Source organism: Silurus meridionalis, chromosome 29 (assembly GCF_014805685.1).
Source record: "Silurus meridionalis isolate SWU-2019-XX chromosome 29, ASM1480568v1, whole genome shotgun sequence".
NCBI lineage: Eukaryota > Metazoa > Chordata > Actinopteri > Siluriformes > Siluridae > Silurus > Silurus meridionalis.
Genome location: NC_060912.1, coordinates 1,575,934 through 1,595,640, shown reverse-complemented (window position 1 = coordinate 1,595,640; position 19,707 = coordinate 1,575,934). Strand labels below are relative to the sequence as shown.

Below are 19,707 nucleotides of genomic sequence, written 5' to 3'. Positions count from 1 at the left end.
CTAATAAACAAAAATAAAGCTGTAATAAAGGACTACAGCAGCATTTATCACAATATCGATATTAAACCAGCCCTGAATCAATCATGACGTCTTCTAACCAATCATGATCGAGCGTATTTCTCCAGCATACGCGGCCTACGAGTATTTTTACAGCTCCTACAGAAATCGATCTTTCGGATCGGATTTATGAGCGATCTCTGACAGCCGTCGATATTTCAAGGCTGGTGTAAAGAAGGCGTGCGCTTCGTTCTCCAGCTTTAGAACCTGATGTGCATCCTTTCCTGCCTCCATTTCTTCCTCCAAAACAACTCATGAGCACGTCCTCCCATCATACCCACCCATACACACACCCACACCACACACACACACACACACACACAAGTCTATCGTCATGTCAGGAGCAGCAGCCTCATTAAAAGAAGAAAAATCAATTTGGAGAGTCCTAACAAAGGCATTCATCTGCTGCTGCTGGGTTTTAAGTCTCCAGAGTGGCACTCTTCCCCTCCTCCCCCGTCATCCTGCATGTCTCCTCTCTTTCCTTCTTTCTCTCTGTCTCTCTCTCTCGCTCTCGCTCTCTCTCCTCCCAAACTGCCATCGCCGCATGTGATTAACATATGTCTGGGCTTTCAGTCCCTGTCAGCTTGAAGGCATTTCTCCCAGCCGCCTTAAACAGCAGATGAGCTCCATGTGGAGAAACGTGTATGTGTGTGTATAAGTGTTTGTGTGGTAGTGGAAGGGATGGGTGGATAGGAAAATATTTTTATTTTCTTCCATTAAGTAGTATTCTCTCTTTTTCTTGACATTCTTTCTCCTTTCTTAATATTTCTCTTCTCTCCTTCTTTTTTAAGCACGTCACTAATCCAGAAAAAAAAAATGTATTAATAAAAAAAAACGGCACCAACACCGAGACTTGATCGTGAAGCAGAAACGATGCTCGAACGCTGTTGTTTTAACGCAAAACCAATCACGCAGCACTGAAATCCAGACGGCTAAAGCAGAACGTCCACTTAGCATGACAAAAAAAAAAACTGGCTTTATTTAGTCAGGAAGCTCATTGCTGCTGCTGCAAAAAAAAAACCCCAACAAAAACCAGGCCTCGTTCACCATGATCTCACTCCTGTCCTCCTCGAGTCGGGTGGAGAAGTGCGCTTGCTTTCAGCCTGCTTTAAGCACTGACCGTATTAACAAGTTGAACAAGCGATACAAAGCCAAGAAGAGGGGAAAAAGGGTGGAGCCTCCGCCGCTCTTTTAGCCGCCTTTACCAGCCTGAATGGCTCGGCCTGTTTTTTTGTCTTGACAATCTGAATGGGTTGAAAATACACGCTCAATGAGCTCCTGATGAATGGACGTCGATCCCTGGGTTTCGCGTTCGCCCCCCGGCGGCTGCTTGACCCCTCTCGGCAGTGGGAGACGCCGTCCTTTGTGGTCTGCGACGAATTAAAGAGGCTTTTTTTTTTTTCGCCTGATCATTGCTTCAGCTTTCCCAAAAGAGCTTGATTTTCCACACAGCTGGAAGCTGTTAGCGCTATATGACGTAGGAAAGAGACTGAGTGACAGGGTGAGACGGAAAACATGAGGAACATGATTGCTAATAGGGAGCGTGAGAATCGATCTTTGAAATTGCTCTTCTCTTTTTTGGAAGATGCTCCACTAGATTTTGGAGTGCAGATGAGGTGAGGACAGGTCCACTGAAGAACCATCCCATATCTTCATATTGTGCACGGATGCATCATCATGCCGGAACAGGTTCGCGTCTTCTAGCTCAATCATTCAGAATGGCGTGCCTTCAAGATCGAGGTAGAGATTCAAGATCGCCTGTATGTGGAAGAGGACGGATAGCGTCAGATATTCTAGATGCTTCGTAACTTTTTTAGGAAACCATGAATACGTTTCTTGTATCCGAAATCCATAAAGAACCAGTTCCCTTATTTGCTGTGTGAGTGAATAAGCAAAAGGAAAACAAGGACAGCGTGTGTGTGTGTGTGTGTGTGTGTGTGTGTGTGTGTGTGTGTCTCCAGCTTCCCCACAATCTGTCCAATCTGGTGACCCTGAGTCCCAGAGCAGCCTGGAGATAAGGGCTGCTACTCGTCTGTCTCTCTTTATACAGACTCTTCGTCCCAGCACCGTTTCTAGGCATAGGGTTAGCTATGCGGAAGCCAAGGCCGCAGCCTGCTCGCTGGCGCCCCCTACCCGGGCACTGACCTCACTTCGCTCATCAATCAGGCAAATTTGCAATGATTATCAAAGTGTTGTGAATGATTTGAAGAATTGGAGGAACGGAGAAATACTTGGAGAAATGTTCTGCAAATCATATGTATGGTGTGGGTGTGGGGCATTGAGGAAAGAGGGCGGAGCCACTGGAAAAGGGGGGTGACAATAGAAATCTTGCCCAGGGTGCCAAAAAGTCTGACACGGCCCTGAGTCCGTCTTTTTTCCCATTTGCCCCCATGCTAACACCACGACATAACCTATGCAACTCATTCAGGAGACATGATGATGATCAAAGCATAAATACCCACGAGCTCGTGCTCTATTCGTCTCCGTCGTTATGTTTCGGTTTTATTTCTGCCTTCCGGTTTTTACGTCAAAAAACCGAGTGTGTCCCATTTCTTCTGCTGATTCATGAAAGCCAATTATCTCATTAGACGCGAATCAGGCGGCTCGTTTGAACCTAAGCCAAGTCGTTCTCGTAGTGGGCTGTGTGGCCAAACACACACTCGCTCTCCTTCTCTCTTTCTCTCTAAAGCGCAGCACGGTTCGTTCATCAAAGCGAGCCGGCGAGTGATGGAATCCGGCGTTCTACCGATTCGCGCAACGAAAGAGCAAGAGCTTCGGAGAGATACATGAGTCATCCTGCGACAGCTTCCTGTTCACTAGGGGGTGCTAGGAGTACACACGTTGCTGAATGAACACATACACACTCTTCCACACACACACACACACACAGTCACTTTGTCACCAGACAGGGACAGGCTCTTGTATTTTTCGATTAGCAAGCTGCAGTTTGTGCAGAGCTTCACTGCTCAGCACATTTTTATGGAGAAAAGCTCGTAGAAATGGAAAAAAAAATCAATATTATGCAAGGAGAAATGGAGAAATGTTTGGAGAAATGGAGAGATGTTTGGATGCATGAGAAAAGTCTTGAAGAAAATGCTTGAAGGAATGAAGAAATGCTTTGAGAAATGGAAAACTGCTTTGAGAAATGGAGAAATGCTTGAAGTAATGCTTGGAGAAATGCTTGGAAGAATGGAGAATTGCTTGAAGAAATGCAGCTAAATCGCAGACAAGGACAGAAAATTCGTTATTTCCTTTTTTATTTTGCTCAAATTATGAAGCAGGCGATGCTGTGTAGATAACATACCAAAGTCTCATCAATCTGCTAATAACAAAAAAAGAAAAAAAAACCTCAGTGAAAACAAAACAGGAGGAATCTGTCAGTAGGGCCAGGGACAGAGAACAAGCACGAGTCCAACAGGAACCAGTCGTTCCTGGCCCGGCCCTGCTGCACACAATGGCCTGGAGAATGGAAGGAACCGCGGGCCAGGCAGAGATAGCGCCACTGTCAGGAACCTCGGGGTGGGCAGGATGTCTCTGCCCCCCAATATCCCCCTCCGTTCACACACTCTCTCCTCCCAGCCTGAGATGTTTTCATCCTCAGGTAATTAAAGTCGGAAGCCCCCGAGGGCCTGACCTCTGCTGTCCTGAACAGGCTTCGTTCTATCTGCCTTCCGCAAGATCTGCCCAGTGCATCAACATCAACCCAAAGTGCCTCACAATGCCCCACAGTGCCCCTCTGCACTCACAAACAATGCTAATGCTACAACAACACCTCATGCAAAAGTCCTGCAAATGTCATTTTATTATAAATTAAATCCACTCTTCTGGGAAGATGTTTCACCAGATTCTGAAGTATATTTGTGGAGATCTGTGGAGATTCATTCAACCACAAGTTAGTAAAGCCAGGACCTGGTGTAGGTAAGAGGGTGAGGAGGCCTGGGGTGCACTCAGCATTCACATTTACCACAAAGGTCTTCAAAAGCTTTTAGAGCTCTACAGCATATCTTCCAGAACGTCCAACCAATGTAAAGCAGATCTTCATGGATCTGGTTTTGTGCATCATGCTGGAACGGCTTTTTGGGTCTCCTAGTTGAAATGTTTGTTTGGAACAGTTTGAGAAAAAATCAAAATGTTGTTTATTACGAAATTCTGAGTGTAAACAGGAACGCTGGATCTCCTTTTTCTTCTTCTGTTAGATCATCTGTCTCCATACCACTCTGTCCTCTACATCTGCCTCTTCCAAACCAACCCCTTAACCTGCATGTCTTCCTTTACAACATCCATAAACCTCATCCTCCCGATATACCCCGTGTTTCTCCTGTGCACATGACCAAACCTTCTCAACCTGATCACCTCATAATCCTATCGTATCTTCAGCACTGCTACCTCCAGCTCCAGTCTTTATGTAAAAAATAGGAACGCTGGATATTTGTAATAAATGACCTCGTAACATATATATAGTCATATCGTGTTATTATCCATGCTGGTGTGGAGGAACTCGGGCCGTCGCTGTTGCCATGACAACTCGGCACTGCAGGTTCGGGTCGAGACGGACGAGCCGAGCCAAGCGTGTTTTAATTGGCAAACATAATTAAATACATGAAATCAAAAAAAGCCTGGAAGTTCTGCCCCGCCCCGAATCCCGAACGCCTCGTTTCTGAAAAATAAATGAAGTAAAAAAAATATTGCAATTTTCCAGCATCGTCTTCATCGTCTGCCATGAGCATTCCTGCAACATTGAATCGGACTTCCAGACATCCCGAGTTATCGGCGTAAAGGTATCTTTCGCTCCGTGGGAATCCGAATCCAGAGTGGCTCAACGGCCGGGAAAAAAAAACGGGAAAAACAACGCCGGGTTCGTAGTTAGCGTTTTCCCATCCAGTGTGACTTGATGCTAATGCGATATTTAGAGCATGCTTGCTAATCCATTTCAAAGGAACAACGTCTGGAACCACCTGATGGGCGGAGCTTTTTATAATTATTTAAATTTCAGTGTAGTTTTGTACTTTTTTTTTTTTTTTTTTTTTACAGTTGTGGTGGAACAGCTATGAATTTAGTCCCATTTACGTCCTTTTTGTCGCTTATGCTCCAGCAGCTGGAAACAGCTGTTCCCTCACCAGCAGCACTTTGCTGAAGGTTGCAGAGAAACCAAAAAAGTCCTGAATACTTTTACTTGGTTACAAAGCACTGACACTGGAAACTTGATTTTTGGAGTGTGCATGTGAAGATTTGTGGAGATTCATTCAGTCAGTTAGTTACTGATGTAGGTGAGGAGATCTGAGGTGCAACCAGTGTTCACGTTCATCTCAAAGGTGTTCATCTCTATAGCAGGTCACTCAAGATCTTCCACTTTAAACCATATCTTCATAGAGCTGCATTCGGACATCATCATTGTCTTTGGGTCTTCAAGTTCAAGTAAGGATTTCAATTGTCTGCCTCCAACTTTTAGAGAAGAACCACATACGTCTTGGGGAAGACCCACGATTGTGTGGTCATTTCTAATCGTCCTCAAATGTTGCTGCTTTTCCAGAAAAAAAAGTACTTTTTTTTTACAGGATCCCAAATTTCATAGGATCCTGTAGACTTAGGTTTTGTCGTTCCTTGTCTGTGATGCTCTTCTCCTCCTATACTTCTGTGGTTCCTGGCACTCAGGATAGATGTCTATTAGATAACTCTCAGCCTCGGAGCTGCTCTTTACTCGCTATGTTTTCCTTTTTCCTCCCCTGGTTTCCTCTGTGGTGTTCAGGTTATTTTCTGGATCCTGCAGATATTATCCTCTTTTTTTCCGTATCTATATTCAATGACGGTGGTGGACATTGGGATACCCCACCCAGATAAATCCTTCTTTTCCCTTTTATCCTTTTTTACGATTCAAAGCTACCTATTTTTTTTTATTGTTCTTGTTTGAAGTGCTTTGATGTTCCTCGTATCATTTTCAGTGAATGTATAAGAGGTGAAGTGCTGGCTATCAAGAAGGTCCCCTGGTGGTGTTTCTCTACCAGTTTCCTAAAATAAACTGGAGGCTACCCGAAGCCTGTATGCATCTTTTCCACCTCTTTACCCCTTGGTGTGATTTTTTTATTGCTATTGAAATTTTCCGGTGACATCCGTTGAAAGTGGTTCTCCAAATGCACTGAGGTTACACCCCTACCTTCCATGGTACGATCTGAGAAAACACTGACTGATGCTAATGATCTGGGTTTGTGTATCAGGGTTTTCTCGGTCCTGTTAGTACTCTATAATCCACTCTGGTGGCTTCTGTCGATCTGCTAATGTGTGATCGCGTGTTCCCAGGGGCCCTCATTCTTTTCCTTTTCATGGCGCTGCTCCGAACGAGGATAAATAATTGAAGACGAGTGTATGCGGATTTGCCCGACTCTAAAGCCACCTTTCATATGCTAATTACACCCAAACAGTTGTTTTGAATCAATCTCGGCTCAACCTTCCTCGTGGTTCGGGGTGTAGGGGTAGGTATGGGGTGGCGGGGGCGTCTTTTGGAGGATGTAATACGGTGCCAAGGCTAGATAAAGCTTTTATAGCTCTAATTGATCACAGACACAATTGCACATGCACACAAACACAAGTGCCTGCAGCTTCGAGCACTCGGTCGGCTCGAAGGGGCTTTTTAAAGAGTCGCGCCCCGTCTGGGAGTTAAAGCGATCTTAATACGTGTATCCGTAATCGGCTATCGGCGTAAAAGCAAAGCCTGAGGCTCCGGATTGCGAAATATTGACTTTCGGTTCGCTGGTAAGGAATCGTTTCAAAAACTAGCACCTGTCAGAACTGATCAGACAAATGCAAACGACACGTGTTGTGTGTAGAGTTGGATGGAAGTGAATAATAACAATGCGAAGAAAAAAAAAGATCGAACCGGTGCAGCTGGAGCGTCGTTACCTCCGCTTTCTGTCGGTGCAGCTGCGAATTATTATGTGGACAATTTCATTCTGCCAAAGAGGAAATAGCAGATTAAGATCATATCTTTCCACCGCTGCCAAACGTGTGCGCTTGTTGATCGGCCTCGGAGGAGAGGAACGGCTCAAAACAGACGCATCCTTTTAAGCGCCAAATGGCTCGGCTGCTGAGTCGGAGAGTCGATGCCTTCTCTTCCTCCCACTCTCTTCTTCATCATCTTCTGCTATAAGTAAAGAAAGTGCTGTGGGGGATAACTGACCAAACTCGCAAAAATCACTTGGGAGACAACTCATTTATTTGCCCGAATAAAAAATAAATGCTACATAGAAAAAAAGTGAAAAGAAAGAACAAAAGAAAGGAAGAAAAAAAACCCACGCGAATGAAAAAAAAAGTTGCGTTTTGTAAACGGTATGAAGAAATGGCAAACATATGTGGAGGTCAGGACTCGAAGAGGTAGTCAAGGCTAAGCTACTAGCGCGAGCAGAGCTGGGAAACGCTCGTCCGATAAAAGAATACTTGTTACTGGAGTACGGCGCACGAAACCAGATGTTGATAAAAAGACAAAGACGGATGGAAATGCGATTACTGGCGCGTGTAAAAACACCCTGCGACAACTTTAAACATTTCTGACCTTATAAGGCGAGACAGATTTATACGCCGGGGCCGTTTTATTGCTCCATGAGAACCCCCTCCACTCTTTTTTTTTCAGGGGTATGGTCTTAATCTCGGGCCACGGCCACAATGTGCACTTATTTAAGCGCTGGCGCTGGGCTGTATTTTGGAAGGAATAAATCAGAGAGGGATCGCGAGGGCATGAAATAACACTCGGCACCGCAAATCCATACCACAGGCATTCGGAGTTCATCCATACTCTACCTTCTCGGTCTCTGGGCTCCGAAAGCCGCTGGTCAGCAAGTTTTTTTCTTTTTTTCTTTCTTTTTACGAGCAAACCGTGCTCTGGAAACATTCGGCGTCTTGAAACCAGCTAATGGTCTTGAAAAAAATTAGTTTAAAGTGCTTCATGTGTCACACGAAGACGAATAGCACGGATTTGCGAGTAAATAAAATGCGATTTCTGTACAATAGTAAGTAGCGTTCAGATCATCCAATAGGTTGTGATTAAACAGCAATTCAATGTTTAACGCCTTTACAGCAAAAGAGTCGCCACCGTGTGGATAAACTCCTCGGATCTTCTCCACCGAGCGCTGCATGACTCGTCGACGCCTGTCGCTCGTATAAAGGCTAAGTGATGCGCTTATCATCGCGCGGATCGATACGCCGCGGATCGCTGCTGGCTCCTCTCTCCGCCCAGACCTTTACCTGTTCTTTACCCTAATTAGCCACGGACGCTCTTACTTCCTGCTGCGTCCACGCTAGGACCCCTTTGCACATCAATGCAGATGTGTTTGCACAGGTGCAGCTGGAAATAGGACACGCAGGTCACGTGACAGTGAAGTCAAAGACGTGTTGCAATCCCGTTCGTACGAATGCATTGGAATTTCTTTTTCCCCAATTCTCTACAACTTCTCCAAGTGGTGTCTTTATTTACTTATATATATAATCTGCATATTTTAGCGACCTGCTCATGCCGGAAGTCTGGATGACTCCGCATCGGCTCCTGGCACGACCGGTTCCTTCCTAGGAGTTTAAAAAAAGCTACGACCACACAGCAGTAAACAGGATCCGAGCCCGGCTTTGTTCTCAGCGTCTCGGTTTTGACAAAGTTCATGTCCGCACCTCTGAGACCAAGCGCTGGAGATCTTTATCACGGTTCACGATTGAGTGAGTAGGATCTCACCTACGTGATCTGGATTTTCTCGGATTCGTCTAAAAAGGACCGAAGGAAAGGCGGAAAAAAAAAAAAACGACGGTATCTGCTTTGGAGCGGGCCAGCACATCCTATCGTCGATGAGTCACGATGTCTGCCACTGCTGTTGTGTAAAACAGTCTTTGTCACGCGGAGATAATGCCGAGTAATTCTGCCGAAATTCCCCATTCAGTGTGCGCGCTTCGGATCCGCCGGGGGTCCTGCTCCGTTCGACGGCGGCCGTTTAACAAAATGAGCGTGCTGAAAAGGAGAGGTTCGTCCCCTCTTTTCTCGGAGCTTCTCTTCGCCGCGGCTGTTTTACGCCTCCGCCACTTTGCCGAATTGGCTCTGCTGAAAAAAATAATTGACACCGGGCATTCTTCTCGCAGGGCACCTGCTGATCGTTTGGCAACAACACAATTTTCCTGCACGCCGCACAACAGAGCGAGCTATCATTCCAATTTCCCTGGCAGTGCCGTGGAATGGAGAGGGAAATGAAAGGAGCGTGGATACACAGGAGCAGGACCAGTCGAGGGCAGGAAGACACTAGGTCCAAGTTACACCATCCGGTCCCTTTCCCTATTCTCTATCTATTTCGTTCTCTCTCTCTCATTCCACCACCATTCGATTTGCGATATCGTGGGCTACTTCAAACACAGGGGTTCCTACTTCAAATAGGGATTGAGCAAAAAAAAAAAATGGCGTCGAGTCTATCCATCCATCAACCTATCTATCCCTTCGTCCATATTTTTTTACTACCTCGCTTTCCTGCGTTCCGAGCCAGCGATCGACTCCACGCGTCGATACGTGAAGTGAAACTACAAGGGTCTCACTGTCTTTGTGTATTGATCCACAGCTTTGAAACCTCTGGGGCTCGAAACAAATCTTAATTATACTCCTCTATGCCGGGCCACGGAGGCTGGACTTTTTATTTATCGGGGTAAAAAAAAGAGAGAAAAAATCCATGCGTCAGATTTAATAAGCAGAAGAAGATCGAATGTCAGCGTTGAAGATGAAGATGAACGTCACGCCTGAGCTTCTGATGCTTGCGTTCGGAAAATTAACGCAATGCCGGTCTGGAAATACTTTTTACGGAAAGCCTTCAGGGCTACGCCAAAGTGCCACATTCTCCAGAATCTATTAATGTATGAAGATAATTTATGCATATTAATGCATAATATATGTATATTATCGAATAAATATATATCAAATCATGGCCAGGGTCTATACCCCCAAAATATTCATCTCTTCATTCCCTATTTCTATCTGCCCTTTCTTACCGTCTTTATTCTTCAAATCCTGCATGCTGCACACACACACACACACACACACACACACACACACACACACACACACACACACACGTATAGGCATCCACACAATACCCTCGCCACGTCGAATCGTTTCCACCGTTTGTTTTTTCCTCCACGCCTAATCTTTAAATGTAAATTCGGAAAAAAACGGCGGGGGATAAAACGGAGGAGATAATGGGTTACATCTTCACTCTTGGCACCGTCATCATCATCATCATCATCATCATCATCATAGGTGTTCTGCATCGCCGAAAAAAAAGCACCCAGTCGATGCTGCTGGTGCGTGCGGGGTTTTGTATTCGTTTAAAACGCACGGGTTATTGGAAATAAAATAAAAAAAGAGATGGAGTGGAGGGGATGGGGTGAGGTGGGGTGGGGTGGGGTGGGGCTATGGGTTCAGGTAGGAATGAGGAGGAGGAGGAGGAGGAGGATGGGGAGTTGTCAGGATGGCACATTGTGTGCAAGTGTGAGGGAAGGCAATGTGCATTAGGGCGATTACAATATCAGTTTGGTCCAGATGGAGCCAGGAAAATAAATAGAGAGAGAGAGAGAGAGAGAGAGAGAGAGAGAGAGAGAGAGAGGGGAAGAAGACAGGAGGTGTATTTTGTATGTGTGTGACTGGGTGAGAGAGTGTGTGTGAATGCGAGCAAAAGGTGTGTGTGTGTGTGTGTGTGTGTGTGTGTGTGTGTGTGTGTGTGAGCTCATGTCGGGATAACAAAGGCGAAGAGAAGGAGTCGTTAATTGGCGAGTGAGTATTGGATTAACAGAAGCAGGAGAAAGACAGTTTGTGCGTGTGTGTGTGTGTGTGTGTCTGTGCACGTGTGTGTGTGTGTGTGTGTGAGAGAGAAAGCAGGAAGTCCAGACACCTGTCAGCTGGAGCTAGGAGTGTTTGACCAACTGTGGTCGGCGCTACAGATGTTAATAAAGCGCTTATTCGTCAAATGCGTCGCAAAAAGAAAGAGAGAAAGAAAGAAAGAAAGAACGAATGAACGCCCAGCTCTTGGTGATAAATCTGTATCATCCATTCCGGGTTGAACTCGGGTTCGAGGAGATGCAGAGGCCATTAAATAATTCATCTCCTGCCCTCCAACAAAAAAATTAAAATAAATAAAAAATAAATAAATAAATCAACACACAAACAAGGATGAATCGTATCCCAGCATGCACTGCAGCGAATATATGAGTTTTTTGCTATATGAGCGTTTTCTCTGCACCACTTGACCCGAAAACACAATGCAATTGTTTGTATTTTTTTCTAATATTGGACCACAGCAAACGATGGGAAAGCTGGTGTTCCCTATCAAAGCACACACACACACACACACACACACACACACACACACAAAAACGCAGGCATTTGGTGTTTCCTCGATGAGCGAACGGGCTTGAGAGCAGCGTTTGGGCGACATCGCTAATTAAACAAGTCACATCCCGGTGCTTGGCTGTGGTCCAGAACGTCTGTAGGTTCTGCGTAATCGCTCGGCGGCCAGCTGTTCGCGCGCACACCTACTGTAGCAGGTGTGCGGAAATCGCACCGAGGACGCGCTGGACGTCGCTTTTATTGTCGCCTCGTGGCCTTTTTTCCGGAGAAAAATAACGAGGCGTTCTGTAATGGGTTCTGACTGCGGCGTGACCCTGCCGTCGTTACGCCAAAACTCGTGGCTGGAATCGTGCCTCTGAACAGGAACAGGTGTGACGGGAGTCCAGGCCTAAACCTGTGTTCTGTTCAACATAAAAACACTTCCTGCTCGTGTGTAGAGAGTTCAATCCTGCAAAACCTGCATGTGTGTATATATATATATATATAGGACATTAAGCTGATAGATGGTGCTCAAACTAACCCGGATACATCTCTAACCTGGGTACTGTGAGGTGAAAACTCTTCACGCTGCACCTCCACGCTTTCCCATGATCTATCACTTCCTATTTTTTTTATTTCATAGGATTAAAGGTCAGGGTTTATTTACCAAGCGACACTTGGGCTGTTGTTTTTTTTTTTTTATCATGGACGTCTTTGTCCCACGAGACAAACCATACACATATAAGCATCCTGATCACCTCTGCTTCATGATTACTTGAGTATTTTTTTATCTCTGGTGACACATCAAGATGTTTGAACTCCATAATACACAACCATGATGTCTGTAGAACTCAGTCCTTCCTGTCCTACTTCGTCTTTCTGTCCCAGGCCAAGTGGAGTACGATTTTAACAACAGCAACATACAGGTTACAGGAAAAAAAAAATATATATAGACATGGAACAAAAAATTGGTGTTTAACCCTTAATGGCTTGTTTAATAGAGCATCAATCAGCCTGGTATAAAAAAGAAAGAAGAAAAAGGAGAAAAAGAAGGGGGACAGGAATGCCATTCGTCTCACGTGATGCATTAGTCCAATTATTGATTAGTTGTGCGAGAATATCCAATCACAATTGATCGGATTGCATTTGACACAGCGTACTGTCTGTTCTCTTGAACAGAAACGAGGCAAGCTTGGAATTATTTATATCCAAGTACACACACACACACACACACACACACACACACACATATATATTATAATCACATATTAATAATTTGATGTAAGGCACTGATTTATTAAGCAGATTAGACTGTAGGAGTCTAAATATTATTCATGTATTGCAACAAAAGAAGCCAAATGTAATCATTAAGAATGCAAAGAGAGAGAGAGAGAGAGAGAGAGAGAGAGAGAGAGAAAAGATAAATCCACGCGCACGCGCACGTCCGGCTAAATTGGTTAATGAACCGCAATTAAAACAAACAAACAAACAAATAAACAAAACCACACACACACAAAAAAACACGATAAACACAAATATGTCAAACTACTTACACTGAAAAGAGGCAGAAATTCCCACCATGCGTCACGCTGTTTTTTTTTCACCAGGGCAAAATTAATCCCCCGGTTTTTTTTTTTTTGTTTGTTTCTTTGTTTGTTTGTTTTTTGTTTTTTTGTAAAACGTTAGCCTTGAAACCCCGGAGCTCAGTGAGTCCTAAAGGTGTACGGTCCGAGACGAGAAGTTCGAGCTTCCGGTTGAAAACGTCAGAAAAATAACAAAATTCTGATGCGCTCGAGCGCTTTCGGTCTGTCCTTCGGGAAGTCGCGAGCGCGACAAGATGCGCTGCGGATGACTGGGATGGAGGGATGAAGGAGGGGAGGAGGCGCGCGCCTGGACCGGGGGAACGACAGAGAGATCTCGTCCGCTTCCAAAAACCCCGTGTCCTCGTCCTCGCGACGTGTCCGGTCGTGTGCGCGCTGAACGGGCACGCGGAGACGTACGCACGGCTCACGTTAGAAATGCGAATCCACCCACACACATAATAATAATAATAATAATAATAATAATAATAATAATAATAATAATAATAATGAAAACCGGTCACCAAAAAAAACCCCAACAAAAATATAAAGGCGTCTTCTTTCGCGTGCGAGTCGTAAAATCGCGCCGTCGGTCCGCGTAGCCGCGCGCGCTCTGAGCAGCTTCTCTGCACTTCTGCCTCTAGTCGGCGGAGCTCGCGAGGAGGAGGGGGGAGGGGCCCAGGTGCACGGTGGGCGGGGATTACGCGTGCCGTTTGGGCGGAGCCTGCAGGAGACCTTTTTTTTCCCTTTTAATTATTATTCTTTTATAGGCGTTTAAACAGCGCACGCGCGCACACACACACACACACACACACACACACACACACACACACACAAACTTTAACTCTAACCCACACACACTTCAAGCTACAGTGTGTGTTTGGAGGTGTCTATCTATCTATCTATCTATCTATCTATCTATCTATCTATCTGTCTGTCTGTCTGTCTGTCTGTCTGTCTGTCTGTCTGTCTGTCTATCTATCTATCTATCTATCTATCTATCTATTGTCCATCTGCCTGTTTATTTGTTTTTCTATGTATTTACCATAAAACTCTGCTTCTCTCTCTCTCTCTCTCTCTCTCTCTCTCTCTCTCTCTCTCTCTCTGCAATAACTCAAGGCAAACACTTTTCCCCCGCCATCTGGATCTCATCTTGGCCTGTCGAGCCAGAGAAAGCAGAAGCTTCGTTTACAGCCTGATGATAACAGCCTCTTTCGCACAGATGCTATTGAAGTTAATGCATCGCAGGCTGCACTCGCAATCTCTCTCTTAACCCTCACGCAACCCATCAATTCTATATTCCAATTTAAGACATTTCCATTTATTTCCACATCGCTTTGGCGTCTCCGAATAAGGAAGGACTCCATACCCGTGTGCTCGCTGTGTTTATTTCCATTAGCGTTGGGAAATGAACACGTTACCTACAGATGGAGCTCCGATCGCAAAATCTGTCCAAAGAGTTGAATTATTTCAAAATCAATCCTACTTGCGATTAAATCAAAGTCTGGGAACATTTCTGCATGAACTGATCGAGATCTTCTGAAGACAGAAAGAGAAAAGCTGAGGTCAAAACATTGTCAAGAACACACACACACACACACACACACACACACACACACGTTCACGCCCTCTCCTGCGTTATCACAACGAATCACTCGGTCTGCCTTTTGTGTGTTCGAGAGAAAAGGCTCGCTGCGACAATCAGACGGCAACATCTTGACACCGGAGGTGAAAGCGCCGCGCTTTAGGAAACCTGCAAGGGAAAAGACACGGGTTCGAGTGGACGCTGATAACAGCAGAACATACCAGGAAACACACAGCGCTGTTTTGTGCCGCTGCGCTTCCTGGAAGTGGAAGCCGCCCAGGGTGATGGGCCACGAACGGACAGGATACCTCGCCCGCTCGCACACACACACACACACACACAACACACAACACACACACAAAGAACATTGCAGGCTTCCTGCACTTCCTCAGCCACCACTAGGCCACCTGTGAGACACACACACACACACACACACACACACACACACACACACACACACACAACACACACAGTAAGACCTGCGATGTTGAACTCGTGGAATAATAACAACAGATGAACAATGTGTTGACAATATTTTATATGAATGCCTTGTTACAGTCACAACCTCCTTTTCTTCATAAAGAACATTGGTTCTTCATTCTCAGACCCTACAGCTTTGGGATGAGTGGGTAAATGGTGGTCCTAATGGAGGGGCGAAGCACATATTTGTACAATTTTGGCAACTTGCTATCATCATTGTAAGGCGAACCATCGTATTTACTGCTCCATCCAGGGCCGAGTCTCAGTGAATCTTGAAACACCATCACATACACTCCCCAGCCACATACACACACACACACACACACACACACACACACACACACACACACACACACATTCAAGTCAAGTCAAGTTTATTTGTATAGCGCTTTACACAACACGACATTGTCTCAAAGCAGCTTTACAGAAATCAACAGTTAAGGTGAACAATGTGTATTTATCCCTGATGAGCAGCCGTGGCGACTGTGGCAAGGAAAAACTCCCTTAGATGTTATGAGGAAGAAACCTTGAGAGGAACCAGACTCAAAAGGGGAACCCATCCTCATTTGGGTGACATCAAGAGTGTGATCATAAATCTTTCAACACTACAGAACACTGGAGAGTGAGAACTAACATGAGCACTGGAGTATAATATTATAAGTAATGTTCTTTCTACAGTCTTATACAGTCTATATGGTTATAAAACTAGGAGCTACTGAGCTCAACATTTGTGATCATCACAGATCCAGCACCAGCCTTTCCATGCCAGAGCCTTTAAACACTCCAGGAGGTCCAATGTCAAAACTCCACACATGTAGCGGGATCCAGTTGGCACTGGTACGTCTCTAGATGGTACGGGATGTTTGCGAGTTCGGCATCTACTTCTTCAAAGGTCTATTTGGTACATTCACACTAGTGATATGGACCTAATGGTACTGAAAAGGTTGGAAGACAAACCAGAGCGTAAACATCTACACTCCTTCAACATGCCCGATAAAGCAGAGCCGATCGGAGAAAATGAAACCGAGGACAGAAAACTTAAAGGAATACTGTTTCAGGCATGAGTCAGCGAGTCCGATCAGACTAAAGTGGGAGATTTATACGCCTCCTAGCGCTCCGGTTTAGAGGTCGAAGCGCTATCCTAGCGTGGCCTATGTCGTGTTCACTCTCTGTGGTGTATTTTTTTTATTATTTAACCGTGCACATGTTAAAACCATCTCACCGCCTCCATTCCCCCTCGATGCCTCAAAGTTGACAGACAAGGCACACGAAGTGTAACGTCGCCTTCCTTGTCAGCCCCACACACACACACACACACACACACACACACACACACACACACACAGAGGCTGTCTTGTGAATTACGCTCACTGAAATCTAAGCATATAGATGAGAGACAGAATGAAATTGCCTTGTTGCCGCAACTGGAAGTGCACTCAGTTGAATGACTTTTCCAGAGTGCTGTCTGCAGCACAGACAAATTAAAAAGCCAGATACAGTATTAGACGCCAAACCCTGAGACACACACACACACACACACACACACACACACACACACACACACACACACACACACACAGTAGTTAAGTATTCTGTAAAAACTCCAAGAGCTTACTGCTGTGAAATAAATATTGTCTTTTCTCCTTGGACTGTTTCCCATATAAAACTATCTACACTGTATAGGCAAAAGTATTAAGACACTTGAATTTTCCAACCAAATGTGGTTCTTCCCCACACAGTTGTATAGAATGTCTTTGGATGCTCTAGAATGGCATTTTTCTTCAACCCAAACCTGCTCCAGAATAGTAATGCAATAAGGCAGATCCATGAAGTTATGCTTTACATGACATGGGTTGAAAGATCTTCTGCTGTAGAGCTATAAACTCTATTGAACACATTTGGGATGATCTCCTACATCAGCTTCTGAATTTACTGTCTGTACGAATGAGCAGCAGTATCGAGAAAATCTCGAAGTGTGGATTAGAAGTGGATTATTTTAAGAGCAAATGGGGACTGAATGTGGAATGAGATGTTCCATACTAATGGTTTCCACAAACTTTTGTCTGTAAATATATACATATTTTAGGGATGGAAAAATTCCTCGAATCGTACGTTTGCATCGGCATAAAAAGTAACGTGATGCATCGATTTAAAAAAATTATGTGCACTGGATTCGAGTTGCCATTTGTTTCACGCTGCGTTGTTTTTAACACATTTGCATCGGCAAAAAAAGATTTATTTATATATAATTATTGGTAGATGTTCTTTACTTTCATTATTTAGAAAGTGACCAATACGTTGTGACCAATATTTGATATGTAGATCGATTTCTCCTCGCTAAACTGTTTCTCAAACGCGTTACAAGTACCTGACCATCGTGTCCATCTGTGGTTCGTCCCCAAAATTGTCTGCAATGTCTTACTATCTCATAACAATTTTTCCCTTCAGTGAAACTTCAGCGGCCCTAACACTGTTCCATCATGACGAGGATACACATACAAAGCTCGGTAAAGACATGAAGGAGACATGAAGAGTGTAAGAACCTGATGACCATGTGTAGAACCTTACCAAACACGTTTTGGATTGACTGCTTGACACCCTAACATCAAGTCCTAGAAGATCTAGTAGACCTAGTAGAAAAAGTGTTTGGTAGGGTTACGATCAAAGTTCTGTACAGGATTTTCGAATTCTAACACACTTCATGTCTTATTTATGTCTTTGGTTGTGATTCTCACTAATGATGGTGTAGAAAGAAAGAAAAAGGAAGGAAGGTGGATTATAATTGTCACGTAGAATTCTCTCTTCATGTATCCCATTGATGTTAGGAAGCTAAGGTCAGAGCGCAGGGTCAGCCTTGATACAGCACCCCTGAAGCACAGAGGATTAAGGGCCTTGCTTAGGGGCCAAAAAGTGGCAATACGGGGGGTTGAACCCATAACCTTCCCCAGAGCTAGCTGAATGAGCACAAATCCCCCCTCCAAATCTTGTGGAAAGTTGAGTGGACCTCATTATAGGCGCAAACAGGGAATAAATCTGGAACGTCTGGAAAAGATGTCCTGTCTCATGAAAGGGTGATCTGTTCCATAGATAAAGCTTCATTCACACAACGCCTTCGACATAAAAAGGCATCAAAGTGTGCAATAAAGTATGTTTACTGAGGCCTCAACAACTGGCTTGAGTTTGTAGGAAATGGGAAACACGAGTCGGAAATGACTGTCAATGCTGATACGCTACGAATGGCGTAGTTAGCGATCGCGTTGTAAAAATGCTGGAAACGTTTCTTGAATGACATTCGAGCGATTCGAGTTGAAACAGCACATTTGCTGCACATATGCGATGGTAACAGGCTTCTTCGCACCCTGCGGTGGTGGTGTACACACTAGTGGAGCCGGCGCATAGCTCGTGTATGGAACACATCTGATTTTTTCCGAGCGCCTGCTGGTGCACTACTCCCACTCCTGACTTCCCGTTCAGATAAAAGAGAGAGAGAGAGAGAGAGAGAGAGAGAGAGGGGAGAAAACGAGTGAGACAGGCCAATTGCCGACCTGATTCACCATTCATTGAGCCTGAGCTCCGGACTTCCCAAATCCTTGGGCAGATGGAGTGGCCCCTCGGTTTAAACACCTGATATGAAGCCATCCGTCATGCTGTAATGCAGGGGAGGGGTTGGGTGTGGGGCAGCTGGGCACGATGCCTGAGTGCACCTGTGATAGACTGGCATTTTCCCCTGATAGCATTCCCAGCTCTCCACTGGACCATGGAACAGGTGGAGAGAAGTGAGAAAGATTGATAGAGGGAGAAAGAGAGAGAAAATAAATGCATACAGGGTTTCGAGGTGAGTGGAGAATTGAGGATATTCACATACTACGCGAGTCTCCTGAATACCAATGCTGCTGAACCCTCAACAGCTCACCGCTGCAGCAAAATGTGGCTTCTTCTTTCCTTAATAGTTCAAATAAGGTCTGCAGACGAAAGCTGTAATTCCACTATGGTAAAGCCTGGCATCAGTATTCTGCAGGAAATCGTTCTCAGGTTCAGCTTTGCTCTTTTTTTTTATTTCTGAAGAACTCTGAAGCTCTCTGTAGACCTCTCTAAGGGTCTTAGGAAATATATTGCACCTCCCGACTGCTGCTCTTGCTGTTTTTGCACAACATTGTGGGTTACTAGTCGGCCCTATTGTGTGTTTTGTGTATCTGTCCCACACTGTCTTTTGTTGTCTGTCTGCACTGTCTTTTGTTTGAACTCGGTTGCACACGTTGTACTTTATGTGGCGAGGACACTTACTTTAGTCCTTAACTCGGTGTTCTGTTATGTTGCTCTATGTTGTGTGATGTTGCTCGATGTTGTGTGATGTTGCTCAGTGTTGTTTTGTGTAGCAGCAGGGTTTTGGAGAAATGTTTCATTTCACTGTATACTGCGTCAGCAATATATAGTTAAAACGACAATAAAAAGCTTCTTGCTTCCAAGCTCTGTAAGCATTATTTAAAAAGCAAACAGTCATCTGGGGTGTTATCTATTATGGAATGACCTGCCCAGTCACTTCACCTAAATCCCCTTGAACTGCTCTGGGATGAACTGGAACTAATGAACAACATCTTTGGCAAGTTTTACAAAATTACTTGAGCTGAATGTTTGGTGAACTGTCCGGGTGCTGAAAGTATGCAAGCTGTTTT

At 44.8% G+C, this 19,707-nt stretch overlaps 1 protein-coding gene across 1 annotated transcript in view; it reads right to left on the bottom strand.

The window, feature by feature from the left end:
- runx1t1 (RUNX1 partner transcriptional co-repressor 1) overlaps nucleotides 1-13,651 on the bottom strand; it is a 50,789-nt gene extending 37,138 nt beyond the window's left edge. Inside the window, 1 exon segment of the mRNA XM_046844117.1 lies at nucleotides 12,943-13,651. Within this exon segment, the coding sequence (XP_046700073.1) occupies nucleotides 12,943-12,970 (28 nt within the window). The 5' untranslated portion in view covers nucleotides 12,971-13,651.
- Between the last annotated feature and the right edge of the window lie 6,056 nt (nucleotides 13,652-19,707).